The following is a 21793-nucleotide window of genomic DNA, read 5'->3' on the forward strand; positions in this document are numbered from 1 at the left end:
TGGTTTATTTTTATTTGACTTTTGAGAATATGAACAAGAAGTGAGTAAGAAAATGCATAGTTAGAGTTTTTAGAGGCAAATTTTTAGTAGGGCAAGGATTTAATACATTTCAATGGATTTCTGCTTCTTTCACTTAGATCAGGAATAATTTCTTACAACTCTCAATTTTTAATTTTCACAGAGACCAGGGTGTTTGTAAGGTTGATTTATAGTTGCAAATTTATACTTGGACTTTCTATACCATTATATGACTTTAAAAATATGGTTAGAAAAGCTATTCAGAATCACTTGGCTAATAAATGACTAAATTTCAATTCATGACCACTAAAAGAACACATGTCCAGTGTTCTTTTCAGCACTTTCACTTGGTTTCTGTCATCCTTCATGGTAGACTGAAAAAAAGCAGATTGTCCTTTTTCTGACCAGACTCTCAGAAATACTGAATTTGTTACAATAGGCAAGAAAAGGGCCACTTGGAAACTGAAGTTGACTGAGGCCTTCTCTGTATCATCCGTTGTGTTGGATTCTTTATATACATATACATATAACATTCTTTTTTATTTTTTATTTTTTTAAGATTTTATTTATTTATTTATTTATTTATTTGGCAGACAGAGATCACAAGTAGGCAGAGAGGCAGGCAGAGAGAGAGGAGTAAGAAGGCTACCCACTGAGCAGAGAGCCCCATGTGGGGCTCGATCCCAGGACCCTGGGATCATGACCTGAGCTGAAGGCAGAGGCTTTAACCCACTGAGCCACCCAAGTGCCCCTCTATAGAACATTCTTAATTGTCTTATGAGGTATAGATGCTTTTATTATCCTGTTTTAAAGATGAGGAAACTATGGAGAGAGCTAAAATAACACTTAAGGTCATATACATAGTGAGCTGGGATTTTTAAGCCTGTGCTCCACAATACCATATAGCCTTACCATCTATCAGCTGTAGCAAGGAAGCAAATTCTCTCTTAACTGCAGGATTTTAAATGTTAAAATTTCAGCGAACAGCACAGGAAGTTCCCAAATTTATCTGCTCTCAGTCTCAGCAGCATTCATATTCTATCCTAGACATTTACTTCTTCTTCGGTAAAGTCAGGGTATTCTCATTGGCTAATCTTAGAAATTCCATTTAGGTCCTTTTTTAAAGTCATAGAAACTTGTCATCATGACTTTTGGTGAAGTAATAAAGTGCTCTGATAATATTGAAAAAATGTTGAAGAGATTCTATGCACTGTTTCCTACAGGCACTGCTGTGGTCAGCTTGGTATTATGGGTAATGCAGTCATATAAGATGCAGGAGACCAAGCATCTAGTTCTGGCTTGTCAGACAGGGTATTTAAATCTCTCTGGACCTGTTTCCTCATCTGTAAAATGAGGCAACTAGACAAATGACTTTCAGAGATTCAGCTGTAACATTCTATAATATTAGTTGTACCTATAACTGAGAAAATAGGTGAAAAAGAAAGATCAGGTCAGACTTCATAAAAATGAAATTCATAATGCTCAGCCAAGCCAACATTTCTTGATTCTATCTGAGCTTAATTTTAATGTTACTGTAATGATTTTCTTCCTATTTCTTGATGTAGAGGAAATTTAAAGAAAAGCCATGGAGATTTTCCCCCCATAATGTGAGCCATCTAAACTATCCATAAAAGCTTGTGTTAGTAGTCATCTGTTCTAAATTCTGTTGTTTAAAAAATGTGTTCATAGGAGCACCTGGCTGGCTTAGTTGGTAGAGCATAAAATCTTTACATAAAAAGATTACATAAAATCTTAAAAATACAAGAAAATAAAAAATATATTCATTAAAATGATCTCAGTGAGTTTTCTCCTCCCTCAGATCAGTTTGTCAGATCTTAATACTTTTCAAATAAGCTTGTTTAAATCTTTGTACATTTGTGTATTTTGAAATCTTGTTAGGATCTTTGTCAGTACTGGTAAAGATGAGAGATGATGCATAGATGGTCATGGTATATAGCCTTTTACTTTTAGAAGAAAACAAGTGTGATTACTCATTGTTCAGAGACATACTAGATTTTTAAAGTTATTTATTTATTTCCAGAGAGATCATTGGTGGGTGGGTGGGGCAGAGTAGAGTGGGGAAAGAGTATCTCCAGCCGACTCCAAGCTGAGCATGGAGCCGTTCAATCCCATGATCCCAGTAAAGAGTTTCAGCTTACCCAACAGAGCCACCCAGGTGCTCCTTAAGATTTATTTATTAGAGAGAGAAAGAGTACAAGAGCATGAGGAGGGAGAGGGGCAGAGGAAGAGAGAATCTCAAGCAGACTCACCACTGAGCGTGGAGCCTCTGGGTGGGTGGGTGGGGGTGGGGCCTTTATTTCATGACTCATGAGATCATGACCTGAACTGAAATCATAAGCTGGACCCTCAACTGACTAAGCTGCCCAGGCACCCTGATACTAGATACTTTAGATAGAATTTTATTTACCTGCAGGATTTCAGATAGTATCCTTACTATGTAGCTAATTCTTGTGGAAATCCTGTTTGAAAAGAAATTCTGGAATGGATGACTCTGTATCCAGTACCCATCCTCTGTGGCTAATAGGAAATAATTCCAAGCAAATCCCTTACAATGATTCTAATTGAATTATTGCCATTCTTTGACAAAGGAGCTGAAACAAACATTTTCCCTAGCATCTCACTCTGCTTATATATACATAAGTAAAACCAGTATGTAATTTGGAGAACTTCATAATTTCAGATGAGAAGTCAGAAAAACTTGGGAGAGCAGTGAACCTAGTCAGAATTTTTGTTATTAACATAATCTCAAGAAGATAAAGGGAATATGGCACCTGGCTCGCTCAGTCAGTGGGGTGTGCAATTCTTGATCTTAGGGTTGTGAGTTTGAGCCCCATGTTGGGTATAGAGATTAGTTAAAAATAAAATCTTAAAAAAGAGATAAAGAAAATAGAAGTATATAACCCAGGGATAAGAAGGCTAAATAGAAGTGTCTGGAGGCTAATTCTTAAGATTTAAATTACTACTTTTAAGATTGTATGAATCATGAATATAGTTAGAACAACAGTGCCTAGAAAATGGCTCAAAAATGTTAATTATTGGGGCGCCTGGGTGGCTCAGTGGGTTAAGCCGCTGCCTTCGGCTCAGGTCATGATCTCAGGGTCCTGGGATCGAGTGCCGCATCGGGCTCTCTGCTCAGCAGGGAGCCTGCTTCCCCCTCTCTCTCTGCCTGCCTCTCCGTCTACTTGTGAGCTCTCTCTGTCAAATAAATAAATAAAATCTTTTAAAAAAATGTTAATTATTACACAATAATTATTACAGCAATAATTCTTTTTTTTTTTTTTAAGATTTTATTTATTTGACAGACATCACAAGTGGGCAGAGGGGCGAGCAGAGAGAGAGGGGGAAGCAGGCTCCCTGCTGACCAGAGAGCCCGATGTGGGGCTTGATCCCAGGACCCTGGGATCGTGACCTGAGCCGAAGGCAGAGGCTTTAACCCACTGAGCCATCCAGGCACCCCTACAGCAATAATTCTTAACAGAAAGAAGAAGCTGCAGATAGGTGTTAACTGACACTTAGAATATATCTGAGAAATCTGAAATTTAAAAATCTGCTGAGCAATTAAAATAGATGTGATGAAATTTATGCATTTTCCTCATAGGACCTTTTGGCCTTCCCTGCAAGTCTCTATTCCTACTTTACAGACAGGTCCACTATACTTGAGTATCTAGTTTTGAGGCTTGCAACAGGTTAGAAAAGGAGGAAGGGGTGGTTGCATCAGGCATATCAATAGCAGCAGTAAATAGTTGATAGGATTATGAAGAAAAGCAAATATTGGTTAACCAAAAATATAGCAGTGTGAGCCTTTATAGTATGTAGTGCAAATATGAGGATGGTGCAGCAATTTATCTTCACAAAAGTGTGACTAAAATTATTAGTGGTTAGAGGTTTGAGATTATAGAAGAGTCTGAGTTACTGGTAATAACAAGCTTAAGGTTATGACCAAAAGTTGTAGCTGAGGCAGAACAGAAGAAAAAATATTGAAAAGCTTTTCAGGTTCAGCCAATGAACTGGGAGGCCAAGACACTGGAAGAATCATCTTTGTGGGTATTGGAATCCTCAAGAACTGTAACAGGAGTGGTGGTGTAGAGGCTGAGGTTGAACAGGAACCTCTTCAGTTCTTAAAGTTCTTAAAGACTTCTTAAACTTCTTAAAGAAGTTCTTAAAGGACCTGGGGGAACTGAGGGCAATAGAGGGTAGAAAATTGCAGTTAGAAGTATCCAGGTGGTGGAGGGCATGGTCTGATGACAGGTTTTTAATGGAGGGAACAGAGGCAAGCAGCCATGAAGAAAGAGGAACCTGTTCCACCTCCAGGCCCTGTGTATCAGAGGTGGTGTGGAGAAAAGAGCTACCATTTCAGAGGGCTACAGGGTAGCACTGTCATCTAGAGTCTCAAATTCTTTTTTTTTTTTTTTAAGATTTTATTTATTTATTTGACATACAGAGATCACAAGTAGACAGAGAGGCAGGCAGAGGGAGAGAGAGGAGGAAGCAGGCTCCCTGCCGAGCAGAGAGCGCGATGCAGGGCTTGATCCCAGGACCCTGAGACCATGACCTGAGCTGAAGGCAAAGGTTTTAACCCACTGAGCCACCCAGGTGCCCCATAGTCTCAAATTCTGACACGTTTAGAGGGCTGGGTGTTTTCACAAATTAATACTCATTTTTCTTAAACCACAGAGTCTCATGAAATAGTAGTTGAAACACAGCTCCATGTTTGGAAGACATAGGGAGTGGCAGTGGGATCATTTTAAAGGGAACAACCTTTATTTTATGTTGCCATGACAGGATTCAGGCCTAGTATTGCCAGATCTTTGGGATTTTTTTTGAGAATCCAGAACTGGATTTTTGTGTGAAAAAACTACAACACTAGCTTTTTATTTACTTATTTTAAAATATTGTGCAGGCCAAATAAACTGTATTTATTCATCACAATTTTATGAACTGTGCTTTTTAAAATAAAGACTAGTATTTGTAAGTTCATGAGTCAAAGTCCATGATCCTCATCCTGGCTGCCTTGCTGGTCATCTGCTACCGTTCAGTCCAATCTGCAGGTGTAAAGGGAGTGACTTTGACCAGCTGATCATCAAACAGCACTTAAATTACCTGACAGTTTATCAGTTGTTTGATTATTACTCAAACATATCTGATTTCAGATATTTTTTTACTTTCAATTCTAACCCTCATAATGGAATTTCCTTGGAAGAGAAACACACTTAACTTTATAGCCAGAATTTTTAATGAAAAGTAAACCTCATATGATAAAAGGAAGCTTCTAATGAAAGAAAACTTAGAGGCTCTTTAAGCCCAACAAAACAAAACAAAAAACTAGTTAATTCCTAAATAAATTTTAACATTATAAAATCTTTAATGTTGCTTAAAAACCTTCAATTTTACTTTAATCATAATGATAACTGAGAAGTTTTTTTGTATTGAAATAGAAGTCTAAGGATTGTATTTGGCTCTTTTTGACCTCAGGGCAGCAAAACCGTCTGGACTTAGTTTCCTTATCTGTAAAATGGAGATTAAAAATACATGCCCTACCTGCTACATAAGGCAGCTGTTAGAATCAAATGAGAATGTGAAATGCTTACCTCTTTGTATGGGCAGTTTGTTTTATTCTGTTAAGGGATAACGACTTGCCTAAAGCTAGTGAGATTGTCTATTTAGAAAAAATATTTTAGATTAGAGTATATTTAAAATTTAAGAAACCACTCGAATATGAGTGGATATATAATCTATTTCCAAAAGGAACTTTCCTGTTGATAGATGACACTGCTGATGGTATCATTGTGTGACATAATGGCTGAAATCTATCCTCTCTAGGTCTGTAAGCATGACTGGTCCTACTTTGGCTAATAATCCTGTTCATTCAGGTCAGATTTGATATACATAGTCTTCTTTGGTCCTATTATCACCTCCCTTCCCTTCTCAACCTGTGCTCCTTTTTTTGTCAAAATTAATAATTATCACTTGAGATGTATATTTAACATAATGAGTCTTTTTTAAAAAAAGATTTATTTTTTTACTTAGAGAGAGAGAGAGCTGGGGGAGGGGAGAGGAAGAATCCCAAGCAGACTCGTCGCTGAGCGTGGAGCCCAACGCAGGGCTTGATCTCATGACCCTGAGATCATGACCTGAGCCAAAACCAAGAGTCGTACACTCAACCAACTGAGGCACCCAGGTACCCCTAATGTTTTTTCTAGCAGCATTTAATACACAGTCAAAAGAACAAGTCTTAACTGAGAAACACAGGATATCTCCTTTTCACAGTAATTGGTTTTTTTAAGTTCCAGTGATGACAACTACAAGGCACCTCCTCAGAGGAAGCTAAACATTGATGAGTCCAATGCAGCCAGTATGTTGAATATGAGGTGATAAAATCTTTATCACATCCAGCTTGACTGTCCTGTAACTTAGTTTGAGTCTTTTGGAATAGTTATTCCTTTTTATTAATTGTATGGTTGTTATATAGCCATGGGAGGAAAAAGCTGAACATCAAAATCATCAACAATATACCTGAAAGACAAAATAGAGTAAAATAAAAACAATCTAAGGAAGTTGATAATCACTCAGTGTCTATACTTTAAGATTATATACTTAGAGATTTGGAAATCTATGTTTAAAAGAATTAGCTGCATCAATTCTACATGAAACACATGGATATTTTTTAATATAACATTCTCACATTTTTCCTCAACCATGAGTCCTTAAAAGCAGTATGTACCTGGTATAACCAGAAGGACCTAAACAGTGAATTGAAAGGATAAATAGATCTGGAGTTCTAGTTCTGGCTCCATTACTGACTTCTTGAGTGAGAAACCCTGGATTTAGGTCCATTTGCTCTTCTCTAAAATAGCAACACTGTGTCCTTCCATGCCTCAGAGATGTATATACTGGGAGAATAAGGCAACTGAAAGCACTCTTGAGTTTTCATTTGGAATGCTCACACACTTTTCTTCCTTCTCTTTTTTTCCTCATCAGTCACAGTATTAATAGCTTTTAGAGCTATTCCAAGCAAAATGTCTAAAACAAAATTTCAGTGCTGAACTTTTATATCTTAAATAGAAATTATGTGGGGCACCTGCCTGTCTCAGTCAGTTGACCATCCAACTGGGATCAAGCCCCATGTTGGGCTCCATGCTTGGCATGGGGTCTGCTTGAGAGCCTCTCTCCCCGTCTCCCTCTGCCCCTTCCCCCACTCTTTCCCTCTCTCTTTCTCTCAAATGAATACATAAAATATTTTTTTCTAAAAAAAGAAAATATGTTAAAAGTAAAGTGTCATATATTAGTAAATATTCATTTTTGAGGTCACACCAGATAAATCTAGCATGTGGCTATTGGTTAATTTTTTGGTGGGGAAATAGGGCTGGAGGAGACAGCCATAAGGCTCAAATCACTGTCTTGAAAGGAATGTCTGGGGACACCTGGGTGGCTCAGTGGGTTAAGCCTCTGCCTTTGGCTCAGGTCATGATCTCAGGGTCCTGGGATTGAGTCCCACATCGGGCTCTCTGCTTGACAGAGAGCCTGCTTCCTCCTTTCTCTCTCTCTCTCTGTCTCTGCCTGCCTCTCTGACTACTTGTGATCTCTGTCAAATAAATCAATAAAATATTTAAAAAAAAAAAAAGAAAGGGATGTCTGCAATAATTAATATTTTTATCTCAACATATTTAGGCTTAAAGTTCTAAATTAGTTTAAACTCAGATTAAGAATGAGTTTTTGTCACATGCAGATTTGATATTTTTTTACTCCTCGTTTGACTAGGATTTGGATAGCTTAACACACCTTTGAAAGATGAGTCTGTTTTGCAACCACAGGCTTTAAATGGAAAAAAAAAAAAAAAAAGAAACAACCTATATATTAACTGACCCACAAAATTTGACATTTTCTTTATATAAAGTCAGAGCTAGAGCATAAGATAATTACATTGAAAATGTTTTCCAAAAAATTTTTCATTATATGAAATATGTAAACTAGAGAATTAATTTTTTAAAATTTTTTATTTATTTGAGATAGAGCACAAGCAGGGAGAGCAGCAGAGGGAGAGGGAGCAGTAGACTCCCCACTGAGCAGGGAGCCCAATGCAGGGCTCAGTCCCAGGACCTCAGGATCATGACCTGAGTCAAAGGCAGGTGCTTAACTTACTGAGTCACTAAGGCACCCCTACAGACTTAATTCTATATGCATTATTATTGTCACATTTCTACTATTTTATTTTTTTATTTTATTTTTTTTTAAGATTTTATTTATTCATTTGACAGAGATCACAAGTAGGCAGAGAGGCAGGCAGAGAGAGAGGAAGGGAAGCAGGTTCCCTGCTGAGCAGAGAGCCCGATGCGGGGCTCAATCCCAGGACCCTGAGATCATGACCTGAGCCAAAGGCAGAGGCTTTAACCCACTGAGCCACCCAGGCGCCGCATATTTCTACTATTTTAAATTAATTTTAGAGAGACGGCAAGAGCCATTAGAAAAATTATGATTATCTCTGCTATGAAGAGAAACAAGAAAAACAAGGAGTATGGCTTCTAAGAATAGTTTGCTCCCTGCTTGGTCAAGAAGGGAAAGATATCTTGGGATGACTCCTCTGTCTCACTCAGTGGCATCACCTAATGTAGCTTCAACAGGGTTTTGTTTATTTGACGCTCTTTTATTTGGCTGTTTGAAGGACTCTTGTAAAAATAAAATTTCTTTAAGATTTTATTTTCTTTATTAAGTAGGCTCCATGCCCAGTGTGGAGCACAATGTAGGACCTGATCTCAGGACCCTAAGATCAAGACCTGAGCTGAGATCAAGAGTTGGACACTTAACTGACTGAGCCACCCAGATGCTCCATAAAATTTTATTTCTAAGTAATCTCTAAACCCAACATGGGGCTTGAACTCACAACCACAAGATCAATCAAGAGTCGAATGCGCTACTGAGCCAGCAGGGTGCCCCTATAACTATAATTTCTTATTTTTCCCATCCTTCCTATAGTTTAGTGTTAGCTTCATTTGATGCCATTTTTTTTTGTTTGTTTTGCCAATGGAAATGTAACTTCAATGAATGACAAAATCTAATGTCAAATTGGAATTCAGTATTCTAAAAAGTGCCATTTATTCACATATGTCTTTTATCTATATCTATTCTTGTATTGGATTCTTGTATTGCTTTTCATTCCTAAACCTCTTAAACAAGTGTAGGAACAAACCTCTTTAAACCAAGAGCTATAAGAAGTTTTAGTTAAGTCTATTTGGAAAAAGCTGGGAAATCCTTAGGCCAACAAAGAATTTTTGTATATTTTCAACAAGTCAATTAGGGCCAGAGATAATTGCTAAAAAGTTTAATCCCAATGCTATTTATAAAAGATTCCTTGAATATGAAGAAACAAAATAAATACATTTTTCTTTGGGTGTTTGGATTTTTGGGGGTAAGTGGTTCCATAAAATGTTTCAGTAATAGCTACAAGTAATGTTACCTTCCTATCTGGACTATACTAACATGAACAGAATGTAGTCTCTTTCCCCACCCTACTACTCTCTGGTCTGTATATTTTTAAAAGGAGCAGAAGTAATTTCTCCTCTTTTTTCTATCATGAGACTTTTTTCCAGTATGTTCTTCCAGGAAGAATTTATTAAATGATTTGGGCTAGAAAACATTTTTTTTAAGATTTTAAAAAAGTAATCTCTACAGGGGCACCTGGGTAGCTCAGTGGGTTAAACTTCTGCCTTTGGCTCAGGTCATGATCTCAGGGTCCTGGGATCAAGCCTTGTACCGGGCTCTCTGTTCAGCAGGGAGCCTGCTTCCGCCTCTCTCTCTGCCTGCTTTTCTGCCTTCTTGTGATCTTTGTCAAATAAATAAATAAATAAAATCTAAAAAAAAAAAAAAAAAGTAATCTCTACACCCACCATGGGGTTTGAACTTAAAACCCTGAAATCAAGAGTCACATGTTCCACTGAGACAGTCAGGCACCTGCATGACTTTTTGCTTTAAGCTGTGTTTTCTGGGGGTGCCTGGCTGGCTTGGTCCATACAGCATGTGACTCAATCTTAGGGATGTGAGTTTGAGCCCCATGTTGGGTATAGAGATTACTTTTAAAAAAAGGAAGTATCAGTCTGATTTTTTTTCCTTTTAATAATTCTTTTGGAAGCGCTCCTGGGTGGCTCAGTCAGTTAAGCACCAGACTCTTGATTTCAGCTCAGGTCGTGATCTTGGGGTCATGAGATTAAGCCCTGTATCAGGCTCTCCACTGGGCATGGAGCCTGCTTAGGATTCTCTCTCCCTCTCTCCCCTTACCCCACTTGCTCACATGCTCTCTCTCTCAAACAATAAATAAAAATTCTTTTGGAAAGGTCTACCTACATTTTAGTGTTATTTTAAGTAATGGATGATATAATTTTTTTTTAAAGATTTTATTTATTTATTTGACAGAGAGAGATCACAAGTAGATGGAGAGGCAGGCAGAGAGAGAGAGAGAGAGAGGGAAGCAGGCTCCCTGCTGAGCAAAGAGCCTGACACGGGACTCGATCCCAGGACCCTGAGATCATGACCTGAGCCGAAGGCAGCGGCTTAACCCACTGAGCCACCCAGGCGCCCCGATATAATTCTTTTTTTAAAGGTTTTTTTTTTTTTTTTTTTTAAGTAATCTCTATATCCAACATGGGGCTCAAACTCATGAACCCCAAGATCAAGAGTTACTCCTCTGACCCACAATGGGCTCCTTGCTCAGTGAGGAGCCTGCTTCTCCCTCTGCCTGCTGCTCCCCCCTGCTTGTGTGCTCTCTCTCTCTGACAAACAAACAAGTAAATATTTTTTAAAAATCAAGAGAAAATTTTAAAAAGTTATTAGAAAACACTAGCAATCTTTAGAACTGAAAAATAGCTGCCATTGTTAGCATTTTATTTTTATTTATTTATTTATTTATTTAAAGATTTTATTTATTTATTTGACAGAGAGAGAGATCACAAGTAGGCAGAGAGGCAGGCAGAGAGAGGGAAACAGGCTCCCCGCGGAGCAGAGAGCCCGACGCGGGACTCAATCCCAGGACCCTGAGATCATGACCTGAGCCGAAGGCAGCGGCTTAACCCACTGAGCCACCCAGGCACCCCATTGTTAGCATTTTAAAATACAAACTTTTTCTGATATTTTTCATGTTTAGGTCCACTGATATTACGGAGCAAAATAGGTCTTAATTGTGAAATAAAGGCATGGAAGGTGAATGCGAGGAGTTAAGTGTGCTGGGTGTTCAAACATATTGTGCCAATGTTCCCTTCTATACATACCCTAATTTTTAAAAATGTTTTTAAATTAACAATTTTTTTTTTAAGATTTTTTTATTATTTATTTAACAGATAGAGATCACAAGTAGGCAGAGAGGCAGGCAGAGAGAAAGAGAGGAGGAAGCAGGCTCCCTGCTAAGCAGAGAGCCCGATGTGGGGCTCGATCCCAGGACCCTGGGAACATGACCTGAGCCGAAGGCAGAGGCTTCAACCCACTGAGCCACCCAGGTGCCCTCAAATTAACAGAATTTAAACAAATGAGCAACAAGAAACAAAATGCTAAAAGTGGATAAAAATAATGAACTAATAAAGGCCAGGCATCCTCACAATCATTTATAGTTACAATTTATAATCAGGCTTCTAAGAGGTGTCTAAACAAAATCAAGAAATGCTGATAATTATAAAAAGAAATGCATATTATAAGTAAGAGAAGTTTCATATATCTGATCCAGATAGAAATAACAGGAATGCAATTGTACATAATTTTTAAACTATACTTATTATAGTTATCCATTGTTTCATGAGATGCTCTTTTGCAAAATGAGTCAAATAAGCTAAACAGTATTTTATCTGGAACTCACAAATTTGAAAAAAGAAATTCCCTTTAGTAAGAAATTTTTTTTTAATGGAAGGAATCACTCCTCAGTTTTTTGGTCTATATATCTGAGAGTTTCTTAAAGTGGTATATACCTGAAAATGACTACCCTTAACTAGATAACTCTTTTTCTTTGAAGAAAAAGTTTTAAAGGATACTGTACAAATAAAGTATTATTTCAGGTATGTTAACTACCTTTTTCATTTTCTTTTTTGTCCCTATTCTGGTTTTGGAAATTGACATGTTAAAGTGACATTGCATATCATTTTAAGATACCCTAATTTTGTAATCATATTAATAAAAATATGCTTACCTAAAGAAGGAGCGAGCCAATATACTATAAAAAACCGAAGGAATGCTTCATCAAAACACTTGAAATGCAGTGAAAGTGCCAAAGCTGGATTAAATACAGCTCCTGTTAGACTTCCTCCTGTAATACATTTTAAGCAGAGTGATACCAAACCATATATTTTGCATTTTCTTGTAACTACTTTATTTTAGGTGTTTAAGTGTTCTTATGCTATAATCTTCCTTTGCAGAATCACCTGACATATTATAGAATATAAAAATAGATTATACATTATGATGTGCTAGGACATTGAGTTTTAATCCAGTGCTTTTCCTATATATTACGGAATGCATATTGAAAGTTAATCTGTTCTATTATTGGTCCTACAAGTTTATGAAATAGATTTGGCTGCCAAGCTTTTAACATTCATCAATGTAAGTGAAAAAATAATAAATAATGAAAACACATTTAAAATGGATACAATACCTTAGGATCCTCTTGGGCATAAATATACCTTTGTGTTGAAAACAAAAAATGGACCAAAGTATTATCATTGGCTCCATTTTTACTTGTCAACAGAGAGAGCCCTGAAGAAGGGACTGTGAATGGCATGTGAATTATGTCAATAAAGTGGCTACAAAATTTTTTAAATAAAAAAAGTGATCGTGTATAGTTGTGAAAGGTAAGCACAAATTCTGTTGATTACTTTTCAGGATTCATGATCCAGCTCTGCACCCAGGTTCTCTCTCTGACGTGGAGCCTAGCAGTTTAGTTCTGGCCACACAAGCAAGTAAGGAAAAGCCGAGGAGGCTAGACTTTCTTTGAATGGACGAGGTCTGTGGCTCAGCTTTTCAGAACATACCCTAGGAATATTCCTGAGATAGTAACATTTCTCTTACTACTTCTGTATAGAAGCTTGGGCATACCCATTGGCCTCTGATTCAGCCACAGAGATATATCCTGATAACTTCACAAATTTTACCTTGACATATGCCACTAGCATGCTGTCTTCATAAAATGCAGTAAAATTGGAAATTAAGCAACCCTTTCATAAGATTTCACTAATGAGATATTATACTTGATAGGCTGCAAATATTGAAGCTGTGTCAAAATGAAGGTGTTGAGCAGTGAACTAAGATCACTCCATGGCTAAGAGTTTTTTCTAGCACACAGGCCTCACAGCATGATTCATACTCATGTCCCAGCAATTATAAAAGATACCATGTTCAGAATCACTCTTGAATAGTCAATCCTGGAATGTTAAACCTGCAACTGCCAAGGACCAACAGAATTGTTTGGTTGGTACATGGTCATTTCAGTTCAATAAAAAAATTGTTGAGTTCCTATATAGTAGACATCATGGGCAAAAGATAAAGACTTATACAGGTCTTTACATTACAGTGTAATATGTGCTATGATAATACAAGTGACCTGTGCTTTTTTGAGATATGCATAAGTAAAAATAGACTGACCCACTGCTCTCATAATTAGTTTGTTTTGCTATTCCCATTAGGCCTTTGCTATTTCCATTAGGTCTAAGAACACTATCCATCAGTCTTAGACCATCCTAAAATTCAAACTACTTCACTTGCCCTATCTTCTAGTTCTCACATCACCAATTCTGCTGAGTGTGATGTGGAAGCTGCTCACCCCCCTTCGCCTCTTGAATATGGACTGGCTTTGCAATTTGCATCGACAAAGAGAACGCAGCAGAAGTGATGCTATGTCAATTCTGAACATGACAAGTGACAGTGAATTCTAGGTTCAGGTCTCAAAAAAACCCATCAGCTTCCACTTTTTGCTCTCTTGGAACAGTGCCCTGACCACATAAGTAAGCTGGTCTAGGCTGTTGGAAGGTAAGAGGCCACACAGAGGAGAACTGACAGTTGCCACTGACTGCTGGACACATAAGTGAAGCTTTTCCAGCCCCACCAACTGTCCAGCTAAATGGTCTCAGAGGAATTTCCAATCTGACCCACAGAATCACGAAAAACTATGATTTTAAGCTATAGCTGATATACGGGGCATGTGGGTGGCTCAACTGGTTAAGTGTCTGCCTTCAGCTCAGGTCATGATCCCAGCCAAAGTCCTGGGATCAGGCCCTGTGTTGGGCTTCCGGCTCAACAGGGAGTCTACTACTCCCTCTACCCCTCTTCCTGCTTGTGCTTTCTCTTTTGCTCAAATAAATAGATAAAATCTTTGGGAAAAAAATAGCTGATACAGAAGTTTATATCAGGAGTGGGTTCTGTGTCAACAAAAGTCCAAGGGGTTCCTGAGTGGCATAGTCGGTTAAGCATCAGACTCTTGGTTTTGGCTCAGATCTTGATCTCAGGGTCTTGAGATCAAGCCCCATGTCAGGCTCTGCACTCATTGTGGAGCCTGCTTGGGAATCTGTCTCCCTCTCCCTCAACCCATCCTGTTCATGTGTGTGCTCTCTCTCTCTCAAATAAATAAATCTTAAAAAAAAAAAAAATAAAGCCCAAACATGTGGCTTTGGCTTTGACATTTTTGATTATATAGATAGCTCTTTGTTGGGGGCTGCCCTGTGCATTGTGGGATATTTAGTAGCTTCCTTGGTCCTTACCCACTAGATTCCAGCACATCCATCTTCCCCAACACTCTAACAACCAAAAATGTCTCCACACATTCCTGAATGTTCCCTGCAACGGGGTGGCGGTGGGGTTCTTATTGAAAACCACTGTCGGGGCATTTGGGTGGCTCAGTGGGTTAAGCCTCTGCCTTTGGCTCAGGTCATGATCTCAGGGTCTGGGATCAAGCCCCGCATCCGGCTGTCTGCCTAGCGGGGAGCCTGCTTCCCCTCCCCCTCTCTGCCTCCCTCTGCCTACTTGTGATCTCTCTGTGTCAAATAAATAAATAAAATCTTAAAAAAAAAACCCCACTGTTGTACAGAACTATTGATACTTGTATACAAGTAGACATATCAAAGTTGTTTATAGTAGCAAAGAACTGGGAAAAACCTGACTGTCCATAAGAAGATAGCTAAATAAACAAGCTTATTAATTGGAATAACGTGCAGTATTTTGAAATGAGAGAAATCTCTTTACTGATTAACACTGGTAGGTCTCCAAGATACCACTGAACAACTACTATCATCAGGGAAAGCAAACTGCAAAAGTAAGGTATGATACCTTTTATGTTAATGTGAACATACCTAAATAATAGTTCCTATAGGGTCTTATTTATATAATAAATCACATAAAGAGTTTGGAAGGACACACACAAACACATCAACACACACGCATGTGCAGAGGACTACCCTGGTGGGAAGATTAGGCAGAGAAGGAGAGAGGACAGGCATAGAGGATTGCAGTCAAAAGGCACTTTTGGTCTCATTGTTAGTGTTTTAATTTTTAACAAAATATGTTCATGAATTGTGTAATTAAAAATGAATTATTTAAAAAGAATCGTCAGGTACAGGACTAACAAACTATCTTTGAAAAATATTTATTGACATCTAAAGGGGAGAAGACATAATAATATATGTCCAATAAAATCTTTAAAAAAAAAATAATATATGTCCAAGAGGAGATATCAATGGGAAGACCGAGCTGGCTGATTGTCAAGAGTCTTACAGGATAGCAGGAACTTGGTGAAATTACCACAGTTAAAGACTGTGTCCAAGTCCAGGTTTCAAATCTGGCAATTCTAGATGCTGATGTTACTCAAGGGAATTTAAAGGGAATTAAATTCACTGGGACAGAATGACACTAGTTAAAACCATAAGACTCATGTATAAGCCAGAATGTTAATTAATTAGTTTAGAGTGGAGGCTAGCCCTTTCCAGTGACTAGAATATTTGTGCCAGGTACTAGGATAAGAACTTGAAATATGTTATTCTATTGGTCATAATAGTCTTAAGAGATAGACAGTTATTATTCTCCATTTTAAAGATGAGGAAATGAGGCCTAAATTAAGTATCTCTTCTAAGAGTACAGCACAACTCCAAACCTGTGCACTTAGCCACTACATTAATAAATGTTCTGGACCTTTGAAACAATTTTTCATTTGTAAATGAGTATCTATTTCATATAGTTCTTATATTAAAAGCAAACATTTAAAGGACTTAGTTCCCTTCTTTGACAAAAAAATCTTACCTATATTCTTCATGATTCAGAAGGATACCAAAAATTCCTGAATGGAATAATGAAATGAAGTAAAAATACTACAATTTCTTCAGATAATTTATTAGGCTTATTTTGAAAGCCCTTAGACATGAAATATAAAACATCCAGATATATGTTTTTTCTACATGATTTTTTGAAGTGAATAGGAGTATTTGATTTATAACAGGTGACACAATGCTAAGACCTGGTTATATGTTATAATGAATAAAATAATTTTAGTTTCTGTATTCATAAAGCTTACTGTCTGTTGGAAGAAGACATCAGAAAACAATGTATAATTAAAAATTCTATAACGGTAATGAACAGGTGCAGTAATAAAGACAACTTACTTAGATGTATAAAAAAACAGATTTTTTTCAGTGCTTACCATTGACCCTTTAACAACATGGGTTTGAGATGCATGGGTACACTTATATGCAGATTTTTTGATAAATACCATACAGTACTGTAAATATATTTTCTCATGATTTTCTTAACATTTTTCCCCCCTAACTTACTTTATTGGAAGAATACAGTATATAATATATACAACATACAAAATATGTGTTAATCAACTGTTAACGGTAAGACTTCCAGTCAACAATAGGCTAGTAGTTAAGTTTTGGGGGAATCAAAAGTTATATATGGATTTTTGACTGTGCAAGGGCTTAGTGCCCCTAACCCCTGCATTGTTCAAGGTATCAACTCTAATTAAAGTTCAAGGGTCAACTCTAATTAAAAATGAATGCAGGGGCCCCTGGGTGGCGCAGTTGGTTGATCATCTGACTCTTGGTTTCTGTTCAGGTTGTGAACTCAGGGTCCTGAGATCGAGCCCCTCATTGGCTCCATACTCAGTGCAGAATTTGCTAAAGTTTTTTTCTCTCTCCCTCTGCCCCTCCCAACTCTCTCTCTAAAATAAATTAATTAATCTTAAAAAAGAATGAGTGCTGTTCTCTTTTACCTTGTTAATTGAACCAAATTATCCAAAATCAAAATTAAGGAGATTTACTTAAAATCTGCATTAATAGTTTTATAGCTCTAACATGTTAATAAATCACATCCTAGGACACAACCATGTCAAACTACCACCAACAGTACCTTAGAAGTTAAAAAGAAGGGGCACCTGGGTGGCTCAGTGGGTTAAGCCTCTGCCTTCAGCTCAGGTCATGATCTCGGGGTCCTGGGATCAAGCCCTGCATCCGGCTGTCCGCTCAGCGGTAAGCCTGTTTCCCCCTCTCTCTCTCTGCCTGCCTCTCTGCCTACTTGTGATCTCTGTCTGTCAAATAAGTAAATAAAATCTTAAAAAAAAAGAAGTTAAAAAAAAGACATATCAAAGTAATTTGTAATGAGACTTGACTTAGCTGACCCTTCTGTCTTTCCTCCCCTATCCATTCTTAAATCCTTCCTACAAAAGCCTTACCTATCTCTGATATGACAGAAACTTGACTAATCCCAAGACAGTTCATTCTGTCTGGAACAATTCTGGTCTAAAGTTATGATGTATCCACAGAAGATAACTTGGAATTATGGCTTAGTGTAGCATTACCCAAAGTGTGTTCTCTTCTGCTACATAGTCCTAGACAAAAGGATTCCATAAGTTTGAAAAACTGTTCCACATCCTCCTTTTGGGGTTTCACAATATATAACAACATAGAAAAGCCTCTGTTAAAGTCTTAACATTAGAAAATCTGTTTAGGGGCGCCTGGGTGGCTCAGTGGCTTCAGCCTCTGCCTTCGGCTCAGGTCATGATCTCAGGGTCCTGGGATCGAGCCCTGCATCGGGCTCTCTGCTCAGCGGGGAGCCTGCTTCCCCCTCTCTCTCTGCCTGCTGCTCTGCCTACTTGTGATCTCTCTCTCTGTCAAATAAGTAAATAAAATCTCAAAAAAAAAAAAAAGAAAGAAAATCTGTTTAATCCAGTTTGCCAGACTTATTCGGCAAAAGAATCCTTTAGCAACTTAATTTTTTTTAAAGATTTTATTTATTTATTTGGCACACAGGGATCACAAGTAGGCAGAGCGGCAGGCAGAGAGAGAGGGGGAAGCAGGCTCCCCGCTGAGCAGAAAGCCCGATGTGGGGCTCGATCCCAGGACCCTGAGATCATGACCTGAGCCGAAGGCAGAGGCTGAAGCCACTAAGCCACTCAGGCGCCCTGCAACTTAAAATTTTTGAAATTACATTAAGGTATATGACATAAAACATGCCATTTTAACCATTTTTAAAGGTATATTCAGTGTCATTAATTATATTCACAATGTTCAACTATCACAATTTCTAAAACTTTACCATCACCCCAAACAGAAACTCTGTACTCTGTATCCATTAAAGAGTAAGTCCCTACTCCTCTCTGCCCCCTAGTCCCTGGTAACCTCTATTATACTTTCTGACTATAAATTTGCCTATGCTGTGGGTTTTTTTTTTTTTAATAAAGATTTTATTTATTTTTTATTTAACAGAAAGAAAGATAGTGAGAGAGGGAACACAAGCAAAGTGAGTGTGAGAGGGAGAAGCAGGCTTCCCGCTGAGCAGGGAGCACGATGCAGGGCTGGATCCCTGGACCCTGGGATCATGACCTGAGCCAAAGGCAGATGCTTAATGGCTGAGCCACCCACATGCCCGATATGCTGGTTTTTATGTAAGTGGAGTCCTGCAACATTTGTTCCTTTGTGTCTGTCAAGGTTCATCCATGTTGTAGTATTTATCAGAACTTAATTCCTTTTCATGGTTGAATAATGTTCAATTGTATGTACATATTTTTGTTACTTTTGAGGACTGCAGTATAGAAATGCTGATAATGTAATGTGAATAAGCTTTAGTGTCAGTTTGAACCATGATTCTAGCACATTCTAGCTGTGTGAGCTTGGACAAGTCATTTTACTTTTGTGAACCTCACTTTACTTAAAATCTATTCATTAGTGAGTTTTTCTAAGGATTGACTAAGATAACTCATATAAATTTCCTATGTGCTTATTAGTATATTGCTCAATGAATACTCTTATCTCCCTTACACTGACAGAAAAGGAAGATCATAATAGATTATTAATTTCTGTAACAGTAGTAATCCACAATTTTCTATTATGTTCTGCCCCAGCAAACAGTCTCTGGCACTGATATTGCACCTACTAGCCATGTGTGGCTACTGACTACTTGAAATAAAGCTATTGCAACTGAAGAATCAAGTATTGAATTTTAGTTAATTTTAATCTGAAAAATCACATGTATCTAGTGTCTTCCGAATTGGCCAGCACAAGTCTGGACAAGAGCAGTGGTTTCTCAGCTCTGGTTTCATACTGGGATGACCTGGAAAACTATAAAACATTAATTTTATAAGTATATTACTTTTTGTGAGGGATGATTATCTTCATATATGGGGCATTTTTCTACTTTAGCCCAAACCTAAAACTTTAATAAATAAGCGACTATTCATCAACCCCTGAAATATACAGAAATCTTTCCCTCTTTCTTCTACCCTTTATTTCCATCTGTGTCTACACACAAAGAATAGTAATATATCTAACGGATGGAAGATGGGTTGGAAGGTAAAGTCAAGCAAATATTTAGAAGCCTTTCTTTTTTTTTTTTTTAAGATTTTATTTGTATATATGACAGGGATCACAAGTAGGCAGAGAGGCAGGCAGAGAGAGAGAGGAGGAAGCAGGCTCCCCATGAGCAGAGAGCCCGACTCGGGCCTTGATCCCAGGACCCTGAGATCATGACCTGAGGTGAAGGCAGAGGCTTTAACCCACTGAGCCACCCAGGTGCCCCTTTAGAAGCCTTTCTTTTGAGGTTTGTTCTACTTATAGTTTCACTTTCAGTGGGCAGAAGATACACCGTTACTATTAATTTCTTTTTATTAGATTCCTGCCTCTAAAACATTTTATATAGTCCCAATGAAGCTACTTCATTGCAATCATTTAAAATGACACATTTCATCATTAAACTTTCAGGGTTTTTTTGGATTTCCTTGTCATCTTTAGGATATCCAGGGTATCCACTGCATCTGAGATCTGTCAAAGTAAACCAATGGATTGCAAGAAATCATTAGATTTCTCGAGTTACTTTTTTAAAAATCATCTTTCATTTCAATCAAGTTTTAATTTTGTAGAAAAAGAACTAAGAAACAGAACTACAAAATTTCTACTCCTCACTCTTATTATTAACCAATCATGTTGCCTGTGCTTTAAATTGAAAGGCACCTTTTTAAGGTGCCTTTCAATTGAAAGGTACCCATGATCATTTTTCAGTCTGAGTGTCAGGTTGGCATGAAGAAAGAGGTAGCTGATAAGTTATCTTTCCTTTCTACCATTAAAACAATCCCTTTGTAGGATATTTGAACCCTTGGCAGTATTTCGCAAGATCTCAGTTTCAGCACAGAAATGGCTCCTGTTGCTGGGGGTTCAAAACACTGAATGGAGGATCTATATGTCTGCACTACTGGTAAAGAATAGGCTGCAAAATGTTTAGAATAACGGGGATACCAATATTGGCATCGCAGAGGTGTAGGGGTTTCAAATGTATCTTGGTAAAGAACTTAGCGCCTCAGGTCATAGAGGCTCCGGAGGTGCCAAGTGTTTTGTGGGAATAACAAACCTGTGTAGACCAAAAAGGTGATGAGTGCTGCCAGCAGGTGGATACGAAGCTTGGTTCTGATCTCCTGGAAGTGCAGCAAAGCGCTGTGGAAGATAAAGGAGCAGATGGCCTCTGTGATGACCGCTTTGGGTAAGTCGACTTGAATAGGATTCCTGCAAACGAAGGTCCTCTCGTTGAGGTGATACTTGGTCAGCCCCAGGCTCCACAAGGCGCTTACGCAGTACCTGCTGCACAGGGAACCAATCAGCTGAGCCAACAGCCTAATCGCACCCGTCTCAGGGGACATTCCCCCCAGCAACATCTGCATCAACACGCCGCACGGGTTGCTGGAGGTGCCCACCAGAGTCAGGCCATGCACCAACGAGAAGAAGTAGATTAGCGTCAGCGGCCAGGTGGGGTGCGCGGGTTCCTGCTCGCTCAGCAGTTGCAGCTCATGGGTGCAGCAGCAGAGCTGAAAGGTGGCCAGAAACTCCAAGACGAAGGTGTGGGTCATCATGAACCTGTGCAGCTGCAGCCGGGTGACCACGCGGGCCAGCCCCATGAACAGCACGAGCAACAGCATCAGCCCCAGTGAGGTGCAGGTGTCCTGCACCTCCGGCCAGAGGCCCCGCAGCGCCGTCATGGCTCGCTCCTGACCAGACTAGACTGCCTGCTTAGCTCTAGCAGAGGCAGCTTCGGGGCTGGAGTCCCAAGTCCTAAGTCTGCAGCCCCGCCCCCTCCTCACGCCCCGGGGGCGGACCAACTCAGGGCGAACTGGAAGCCCCTGGGCGTCACGCTGGAGAACGCCTCCCCGCCCTCCTCCCCTCCCCGGCTCGAAGCTAGGGTGTTGGGAGCCGGGGAAGAGAGGAGGGGAAGGGCGGCAAAGGAAGCTTTGCTAGGACCCCGGCTAAAGGGCCAACCGTCAGTC

At 38.8% G+C, this 21793-nt stretch overlaps 1 protein-coding gene across 1 annotated transcript; it reads right to left on the bottom strand.

Annotated features, from left to right (window-relative positions):
* Positions 1–6133: 6133 nt before the first annotated feature.
* AQP11 (aquaporin 11) lies at positions 6134–21792 on the bottom strand. The gene is made up of 3 exons (XM_047693914.1): positions 20887–21792; positions 12200–12316; positions 6134–6552 (listed from the first exon to the last, which is right to left on the bottom strand). The coding sequence occupies exons 1-3, from the start codon at positions 21506–21508 to the stop codon at positions 6473–6475; spliced, it is 819 nt and encodes a 272-aa protein (XP_047549870.1). The 5' UTR covers positions 21509–21792; the 3' UTR covers positions 6134–6472.
* Between the last annotated feature and the right edge of the window lies 1 nt (position 21793).

The sequence above is a fragment of the Lutra lutra genome, chromosome 10 (genome assembly GCF_902655055.1).
Source record: "Lutra lutra chromosome 10, mLutLut1.2, whole genome shotgun sequence".
Taxonomy (NCBI): Eukaryota; Metazoa; Chordata; class Mammalia; order Carnivora; family Mustelidae; genus Lutra; species Lutra lutra.